This window comes from Sesamum indicum, linkage group LG3, assembly GCF_000512975.1.
Source record: "Sesamum indicum cultivar Zhongzhi No. 13 linkage group LG3, S_indicum_v1.0, whole genome shotgun sequence".
Classification (NCBI taxonomy): domain Eukaryota; kingdom Viridiplantae; phylum Streptophyta; class Magnoliopsida; order Lamiales; family Pedaliaceae; genus Sesamum; species Sesamum indicum.
The window spans coordinates 17693497-17703237 of NC_026147.1; the positions used below are offsets into that span (position 1 = coordinate 17693497).

At 34.5% G+C, this 9741-nt stretch overlaps 1 protein-coding gene across 1 annotated transcript; it reads left to right on the forward strand.

Annotated features, from left to right (window-relative positions):
- On the forward strand, positions 1261-5845 carry LOC105158663 (probable pectinesterase 29). Its single transcript, XM_011075487.2, has 5 exons — positions 1261-1567; positions 2047-2206; positions 3269-3478; positions 3801-4045; positions 5666-5845. Exons 1-5 carry the CDS (start codon positions 1356-1358, stop codon positions 5829-5831), a joined length of 993 nt encoding a protein of 330 aa, XP_011073789.1. The 5' UTR covers positions 1261-1355; the 3' UTR covers positions 5832-5845.

Below are 9741 nucleotides of genomic sequence, written 5' to 3' on the forward strand. Positions count from 1 at the left end.
TTATAGAGGTTTTACTGTATTAGTTTTTTAATCAAATCATACCCGAATAGACCTATTTTTAACCCGTAAATGTGAGCCATTTTGGACTCAACCCAAAAAAATGTGTTCTTTGTATTACTTGTTAGTGAAAGCCTTCTATATTATCTTTTTCTTTTAATTAAATTCTTTTATTAAAAGTTTCTTGATTTTTCTAGATATATTTTCAGTGTAGCTCTCTCCATTATTCTACTTTTCCATTGTTTTTCATCCGTTACAACTCAGTCCCCAGTTTTCAATACGAAAATTAGAATACGCAACAACATAAATACTAGTGTTTATTTTCAAAAAGGGTATGGGCAAATTAAATATTTAATAATTTTTTCCTCCTTAAATTACAATAATATCACAGAATTAAGACATCTTTTTCTTTTTATTATTTTCTCACAGTCAGGTTCTATTTGTTTTCATTAAATACCATGTACTTGCTTCAAGAAAGTATATAATATAGGGTAAATTATATTGTCTTTGGCATCTATTTTTTTTTGTGTCAACTTATCATATCAACTTTGCGAAATTTGCACTTTAGTAATATATGACCTTTTTTTGTTGATTTTTTTGTCGGAGAAAACATCATATGATGTGTATATGCGAAAAATAATATCACATGTGCACTGCATGTGATGTTTTTTCGACAAACAATTTGGTAAAAACAGTTTTATAAAAGGCAAACTGCAAAATTCCATAAAGGTGAGATGATAAATTAATACACAAAAGAGTTTAGATGCCAAAATGTAAAAACGATCATAGTTCGGATGGCAAAATATAATTAACCCTATAATATATGTAATTGTTGTGGGCACAAGAAGAAAGTATGATACAAAGTATTAATAATGAAACAGGGGTTAAATGCAATTTACCCTCTTATGATATGAGAAATGAGCTGAAGACCCCCCTATGAAAAAAAAGTAGCAGATTACCCTTTATGTTCTGGAAATAAAGCAAATTCCGCTCCTATCTAAACCGTTATTAGGGGGATTATTTTCTTCATTTTAAAAAACACACAGAGGTAAATTGTTAACTTTTTTTTTCACAGAGAATTTTTTACTCATTTATCTTATTACCCATTGTAACATATTCACTAAATCAGGTGCCTGATTTATGAAATCATAATTTCATTAATTAGCTTTTGACTTTCCCTTTCCCCTAAAGTTATAGTTAATGATAAAGTGTACATAAGTGTGCTAAATGTTAAGATCTAACAAAAAAAACACAAAGTTTCTTGCAAAATCATTCAATGTTGCAGGTTAAGAAACACAAATTTCCAGCCATTAGAAGAGACATCATTTCTTCTCCAAGAATCATTATAATCTCCAAAAATGTTATGTTATCAAGTGCATGCCTGTATTTTTCTTTCTCTCTTCTTAGGGTTTCCATCCACCAATGCCACATTGCAGCACATAATGTTTCCAACAATCTATGTTAGTCCCTCAGGGGAAGGCAATTTCACAACCATCCAAGCTGCTATTGATTTTGTGCCTGCATACAACCAAAGATGGACTTGTATACACATCAAAAGAGGCCTATATAGGTGAGGAGAAGCTAAACTTTTACTTTATTATATTCGACTTTGCTAGCAATGTGGGTCAGGAATCAGTACTGTTGGTCATCATTAGCCCTCTGGATGAGGGGCCTGGGAGGAGCACATGGTCTCGTTCTTGTATATGGTGCCTGATGATCTGATTGAACAAGAAGCCGTGTAAAGAAATTGATGCAGGCTAGCGTCCCACGCTGGCTGCAGACGACGAGATTGAGTGACTTATAAGCCCCAAGACCTCCTCTTCCTTGCGAGGCGCCTTTTCAGGATAAATCCGTGAGGCTCATACAAAGCCAGAGTGGACAATACCTCACACAATGGGGTACCAATTCAGTCGCAAATCGTATAAAAAATGAAGATCTTGAGGCTTAATTATAAACTGCTCAAATTCCTGATTTGCTGGCTCCTGTCCCACACTGCAAGCAATGTTATGGATTTTGTGGTGTTGAGTTTTAATTTCTTGATTCTTGTAGAGAACAAGTCAGAATCCCTTATGATAAGCCGTTCATCTACCTAAAAGGAGAAGGGCAGCGGAAAACTTACGTTGTTTGGGATGCTCATGATTCTACTGCAACCAGTGCTACCTTCACTTCTCAGGCTGACAACACAATTGCCAAATACATATCCTTCATAGTAAGAATCTCTAAAATTTTATCAACTGTTTTCATGGATGAATTTGTATTGAGGCATCTATGTCATGGTCCTGTCCAATTCTGGACATACACGGCCTTTATGCCGAGGCCATAATTGAAACGTGTCATTCGAACTGTTGAGCAATATAAATTAGGTGTGGCAAATGAGTCGGACCAGCTCGCAATCGAGTTTGGTGATCTGGCTCGACTAATCCTCAGGTCGAGTCTGCTCAAGCTCGAGCCGACATATTTTTGTTCGACCAGTTAGCCAACTTTTTTCTATTTTCTAATATTTTTATATATTTAACTACGCATATAGTAGTATATCAAGTTAGTTAACAAAATATTTATAATTATATTAGAATTATATTCAAGCAATGTCTCATAATTTAATTTTATATTGTCCTAAAAGTATGGTAATTTTATTTCATAATATGAGACATTGTTAGTTTTATTATTATATATATTTGTTTTATACTAATTATTGATTGTAAATTATCAAATGATTGAAGAAAATTAGAAATATATTTTTATTAGATGTAAAATAATTTGCACAGTCAATCTAATATAATTAATAAATGTTCTAAAATAATAATTATTTTAATTTTAATTATTAATAAAAAAATTGAACAACCTTGAGGTCAAGTTAGAAATTATGTGCTCGAACCTAAAAATTTTGAGTTCGTCGAGCTCAAAACCATAAGCTAGAGCTTGAGCTCGAGTCTGAATGTTTTGCCGAGCTCAACTCAACCTCAACTCTTTTACACTCCTAATTTTAAAGTTTAAATTGCATTCATTGCTATGTTTCACATAATTACAAGCGCTCAATCTGACAGTTGGTGTCATCGATCAGAGTCAAAACCATTATAGAGTCTCAAATAAAGAAATGAAATATTAGGGAGGGTTTGTTAGTTTTGTCACACTTGCTCTGTAATTAATTTGGTTCGACCAGACTTAATCCGAACTAGAATTCCTAACTTTTGGTAAACCACCACGCATTGTCCTACAACATCAGCTGACTCTTTTGCTGATATTTCTCAACTGTTTACATAACTCGAACCAGAATTCTTACAACTCTCCTCATAAGAGTAACAATCCAATGAGGCCAGCAGTAGCAGCCATGATACAAGGAGACAAATCAGCCTTTCACAAATGTGGCTTCTTCGGACTGCAAGATACATTATGGGATGAACAAGGTCGACACTATTTCAGTCGTTGCTCCATTCAGGGAGCAGTCGATTTCATCTTTGGCGCTGGCCAGTCCATTTATGAGGTAAACACTACGAAAACATTGATCAATTTTCTTGAGGAAAAAATGCAAACGAACTCCATGTGATATTGCAAATGAGTAAATTATTCTCTATGAAGAAAAAAATTAGCAGTTTACTTCCTTGTATTTTTTAAAATGCAGCAATTTATCCCTTGTATTTTTTGAAATGCAGTAATGTACTTCCTTAGACAGAGAGGTGAATTGCTATTTTTTTTTTTTTTTTATCATGGGAAAGTAATTTACTCATTTGTAATATCATAGGGATAAATTGCATTAAGCCCATTTTCTTGATCATTATGTTCAAGTTGATGAATTTTGGTCCTAGAAATGCACCATATCAGTTGTTGCTAGAGCTCTAAATGGGGTCCCAGGCTACATAACAGCTCAAGGAAGATCACATGCCCAAGATACAAACGGGTTCGTATTCAAGAACTGCAACATAGTTGGAAATGGAAAGACGTTTCTGGGAAGACCTTGGAGAGAGTATGCAAGAGTCGTATTTTACAACACATCAATGTCGAGCATCGTTGTGCCTCAGGGATGGGATGCTTGGTTCAGCGCCGGCCGCGAGTAAGATTTAGAATTATATATATATATATAAGAAAAATGACATTTTTCATCCCGTACCTTCCTTTCCACTTTTAATTCTTTGGTTAATTGATTATCATTTTTGGTCCCGTAACTTCTGAAAAATAATATTTTTGGTCCCATGATATATTTTTATTATATATTTTAATGAAAAATAGTTGTTAGAGACTTTACACTTTTGGTCGCATTTGTTATAAAATTCTCACTTTTTATCTTATAACTTTAAAAAAGTAGCACTTTTGATCCCATGGCCTTTTCTGTTAAACATCTATCATGAGACCAAAAGTGAGAATCTCGTATCCAATGAGACCAAAAACGACAAGACTCTAAGTTATATGAAAAAAATACTAGCTATTTCCCCTATAAATTTTCCTGGGTAGCTTCTTCAGTATATACCTAGCGGTTAAGGATACTGGATGCGTGTGTACAAGAATAAAGATATAAAAACTTTTGAGAACTAATAAACTGAATTTACTTTATATATGCATGAAGAGAAAATTATTGATAGAGATAATTTATTAAAAAGATAGTCATTTATAGAGAAGATTAGGTAATTTTAATAAAATCAATATCATGATAATGAAAGCTTTAAATTATTTATTCCTATAGGAGATTAATAACCGGAAGGGCTCCACGCTGGGTCTAAACTTAATTGTTTGAAAGTGTAATACACTTACTATATGATTAGTACACAATTTAGAAAGAGTAATCCATTCCACGATAGCTGCAATTACAATTTTTATGTAATTGATTGAGCCCGGCCAAATAGCATGTTGTTTGTGTTTTTATTCCTAGTTTTCAATTTTTGAAACAGTAACTAAAGTGAATATATTTATTTATACGTATTCTTAAAGTTATATTGATTTAACACCATAGTTCAATATAAAACACGATCTCGTTAACTAATCCAAACCTATTTTCGTTGCAAATGAAAATCTAACCAAAATTAAAAATACATATTTTCCACTAAAAACTGAAAGTGATTGATCCTACAGAGGTGGATATGTTAGGACAAATCAACCCGACTAAAAGACTGCATGTTGATCTTAACTATTTGGAAACTATTTTAAGTAGCTAGGGTTTTGTATTTTGCAATAGCAGAAATAATATTTTTCGTCCCATGACTTAAGGCTTTTTTATTTTTGATCTCATTGGTTATAGAATTCTCACTTTTAGTCCCATAACTTATAAAACTAACACTTTTGGTCCTATGACACATTTTCGTTAAATATTTAATGGGAAATGACACATGCCGAGTATGCAGCCGTTAGGACTTTTACACTTTTGGTCCCAATATTGATTACGGGATTCTCACTTATGCTCACATAACTTTAAAAAAGTAACACTTTTAGTCCATAACTTTACAACCACGTGGCCTTTTCCAAAGGTATCATGGGAACAAAAGTGCTACTTTTTTAAAATTATAGAATTTAAAATGAGAATCTCATAACTAATGGACTAGAAAATATAAAAACTCTAAGTTACGAGAAAAAAATATATATTATATATTTCCCCAACGCAGTACATCAACACACTACATATCTTTATCTGCCAAAGTCAAAATCTCCGGTTGGAGTCTTCTAAGCCATCTAAGTTTTTCAGGGATTGGTTGACCTTTGCTGAGCACAATTGTCGGGGTGTAGGTTCAAACACCTCAAGGAGAGTGAAGTGGGAGAAGAAGCTAAGCCAAAGGTATTTGAAGCAGTTAACAAGCATTTCATTCATTGATAATGAAGGGTGGATGAACAGGTTGGCTTTCGGCTTGTAGGATGCTTGTTTAAATGCCTGCAAGAAGCACAATATGAAAAACATAATTAAAGTGTTTACATCCCTAACCATGTATAACTGGGATTAAGGCCTTAAAATTCTGCATAATAAAGTATGAATCAACTGTTCAGTATTAGTTAATTAAGAGCTAGATCACTAAGTATAGTTTCTTTAATTAAAGTATGTACCAATGATGTTTTCGGGCGTTCGGTATACTAAAACGGCAAAGAGAACGTGCGTAAAGGCTATGGAAGAAAAAACAAGAAGAATGTAAAATAATATAAAAGTTACCTGGTGATTTTTCTCGAGATGGGCTAGTAGCGTTTCCATTCAGATTCCGGTCGCGGAGAGTTCAAGTATAAAACTCCTTTAAAGTGGTGTACACAACGCTAGAAGAGATTTAAGTTCTCTTGCTAGAAAGAACTAGACTTAGGAAGATGAATCAAAAATAAATTACTATGAATTAGGATGTTCTTAATTCTCCTTTGTTCTTGTCTTGATTCTAAACTAAGAATAACCCAAGAGGATGAAGGGATGTTGAGGAAGAAATGAGGCCGAGAGCAACCATGAACTATGTGAGAGACCTTAATACCTTGACACTTCCCACAAAGGAGACTCATGGTTGTCGGCAGGACTGCCCCACAGTCTCTATAGTTTGCTTTGTTTCATCAGACAAAGCCAACTGATGCAAGATCCTCCTTCTGAATTTCATAACAATGTCATAGGACTAGCGTGGTCTTGCTTGTGGTTTGCATTTTTCCTCAATTTTTACAACAGGCTTTCTAAATTAGTTAAAAAGCCCCCTGTAATTTGAAAATAGGCAAACAACCTCCTCATATTTCGTTAAGTCCTGTAAAAAACCCTATTGCTGTTAGGAATTGGCAGATGTTGCACTACACACGCGAGTGGTGCAGTTTGGAGACTATTTTGGCGTCATTGCATGATTTTTTGTTTTTTTTAATGACTAAATTCCGCTATTATGGCTATATAATAGTATTTGGGGCCATTTTACTCCCTATATTTTTTTAAAATAGCTAAAAAACATCATCACAAGTCTGGTGGAATTTGCTGAGTTTATAGGGTCCAACTTATCCATCGCCGTTATGTCAAAAATTCCATAAAAAATTAGCATGAAGAGTTGAAGGGAGTGGATAGACCCAAGAACACGCTAAAAGCGAAAAAAACAAAAATATAAAAAAAATTATATCCGGATCAAGATGTGTACTATTAATATTTTCGAGCATTCAGTATATATAAAAAGCAAAGAGAACATGCATAAAGGCCATGGAAGAAAAAACGAGAAGAACATAAACTAAATTCCATTCCAATATTGCTAACGATGTCAACCAAATATATATATATATATATGTAAAATAAATAGGATTAAATACAATAACCACTCCTAAAGTATTGAAAATCAATTTTACCCTTAACAAAATTATTTTGTGAAAAAATTAAAGAAAAACTTTAGGGGGGTAAAATAGACTTCTTAAAACTTAGAAATTAAACAACTTTTACTGGAAAAACTAAGAGAGGTTTGAATTACCATGACTTCTAATCTAATAAAGTAGAAAGAGCATATGTAGTTATGAAGGAATCTTCTAGACGATAAAGCCGTGGAAGCGGTAGAGTGTCGTTCCCGCTGCGCAGCCGCAAGGACAGGCGATAAATATGGTTACGGTTATCCATGGCAGCTTCATTCTTCCCGTGTAGCAATCTAAGGGCTTCGACATAGTCCCTTTCTAGTCTGCTATTTGACTCATAGTCATACGCAATGGCATCAAAGATATCTCTGCAGTCCCACAACTTCCGATCTTCCTCCTGTGATGAAAAGGGACCCTTAGGGAAAGGCATTATGTTTTTCTGCCTCAAACACCACATCAAAGTGTTCACATAGGGGTCATCAGTTTCATCGCCGGCTTCTGATGGGAAGACGGGCAGTGGGGTCAACTGGATAAATCCGATGGCGGTGGCGACGGTGATTGTGGCCATCAACCAGAAGATTGCAGCCCGGGTGGTGGTTGCCATGCCTGAATATGGAGGTTGTTTGAGTTAGAAGTGAGCGTTCATGCATATATATTGCTACCTGTGGAGGAGTTTGTTAGGCCACAGGAGTGTAGGAATCATAATTTGACAAGGACTCTTATAATGTCGTGTATTGGGCAGACTCTAAGAATTTTACCAACTTAAGTAGATATTTTTCATTTTTAATTATTTTAGATAAGTATATGATTATTTATCATTATCCTCAAGATTCACCAATTGGTTAGATAATTTAGTTAGTAATATAATTTTTAAGATTGGTTTGATGTCAGATAATATTTTTACATTTTTATATTTATTGAATATTTTAATTTTAGGTTTTGAGTTATTTATCAATTCTCGCATAGCTGCATCTGAGTCCGTCTGCCACAAGTATTTCTCGGGCTGCCAAGCTCGATTCAATATATGATGCCTGAGAGGATAAGCAGCAAATAAAATCAGCAGCAGTCAAAGTTGTATACTACTTCATAGGGAAAAGAGCTGGCAGTACGACTAAAAGTAAAAGCAGACATAAAATCAGACCAAGATACCAAAAGACAATTCAAGTCACATGCAAAATACTCCACTCATGATCTGGCAACTAAATTCAGAGTCCAGAGGAACTCAACCCAGAAACTGATATTCCACGATTTCCCATAGAAAGACAAAATCTTGTTGTCAAGAGTAAAGGAAGAGACACCATGACTTTTTAAATGAATGTCCAAACTCAGAGCAAAGACAGATACTCAACCAACATATCTTGAGGCAGTGCCTCGTTGAATCCAAGAACTCCTATTACCTGAACTCACAAATATGTCAAAAACTGCGTCATTCAATTTTGCTCGACTTCTATGGTCAGGGACCGTCTCCAGATTTCTTCTTCAAAATGCCCAGATGCTTAAAATTCCCACAATTACATATGTTTCATCATCTTTACATGTGTCAGAAATACCAAATACCAGATAAAATCAAGCACTGAAATCATTAAAGTACAGGAGGTACCAGCAGAATAGGCTCCATAATGATTATGCAGAATATGATTCGAGGGCAAAGAGATTTCTAGAAAATATGTGAAGTATATGCTCAACGTCATCATAAACTCAAGACTAGAAAAGGTTGCTTTTTGATAGAGACTCAAATTCAAGAAACAATTTGAAGAATAAAGAACAAAAAGAACTTAGAGCTTTACTGTTGAGGTATATTTGAGCTTTTTACTTCTACTCCTGCACTCATTCGGCTGGAAACTACTGCGACTAAAATCTTGCAACCGATGATATTTCACTGAGGCCAGTTGTTCCTTAGCTCCATCAAGCCTTCTTTTTTCTACTCACTGCAATGAACACAAAGCACAATTTAGATATTCTCAAAACAGTAAACTTTTGTATTTGGAGAACATATTATAAGTAAATTCATATATGGTATTGCAAGTGCTTTATCAAACCCTGCAATCTGTTGCTTGCAAAGGCTAAGTTCCATCTCAAGAGCGTAGAACCGAAAGTCAACAGGCACATTGCTTTGCTGAATCATCTGTCTTTGTGAGCCCCATATAATCTCTGGCTGCCAAACGTTCAATGCAACAGAAGCTTGCCTGACAGCATCACAAGTATAAAATCACTGGCAGGTGAACATCAATTTAAAAGATAATTACATTTTATAATAGTCGTTGTGGCAAGATTTTACATTTTACATTTTACAAAAGATAAAAATCACTGGCAAGATTCACGAAGAAGTGGCAAGATTCACGAAGAAGTGGCAGGAAGATGAATAGTCGTTGTGTTACTTGTGTAATATCATGCATCCAGATTATTTATTTCTGCTAGACTTCCCTTAATTATTAGGGTTTTTTTTATTTGATGGGCCCACCCAACTAACTGCCCAGGCCCTTTTTC

Bases quoted from the DNA above. Each gene is read 5' to 3' on its own strand.
- LOC105158663 (XM_011075487.2), top strand. From the start codon at position 1,356: ATGTTATGTTATCAAGTGCATGCCTGTATTTTTCTTTCTCTCTTCTTA. The intron at 2,207-3,268 runs GTAAGAATCTCT...AACTCGAACCAG, and splicing joins CCAAATACATATCCTTCATA to AATTCTTACAACTCTCCTCA. The intron at 3,479-3,800 runs GTAAACACTACG...TTTTGGTCCTAG, and splicing joins CTGGCCAGTCCATTTATGAG to AAATGCACCATATCAGTTGT.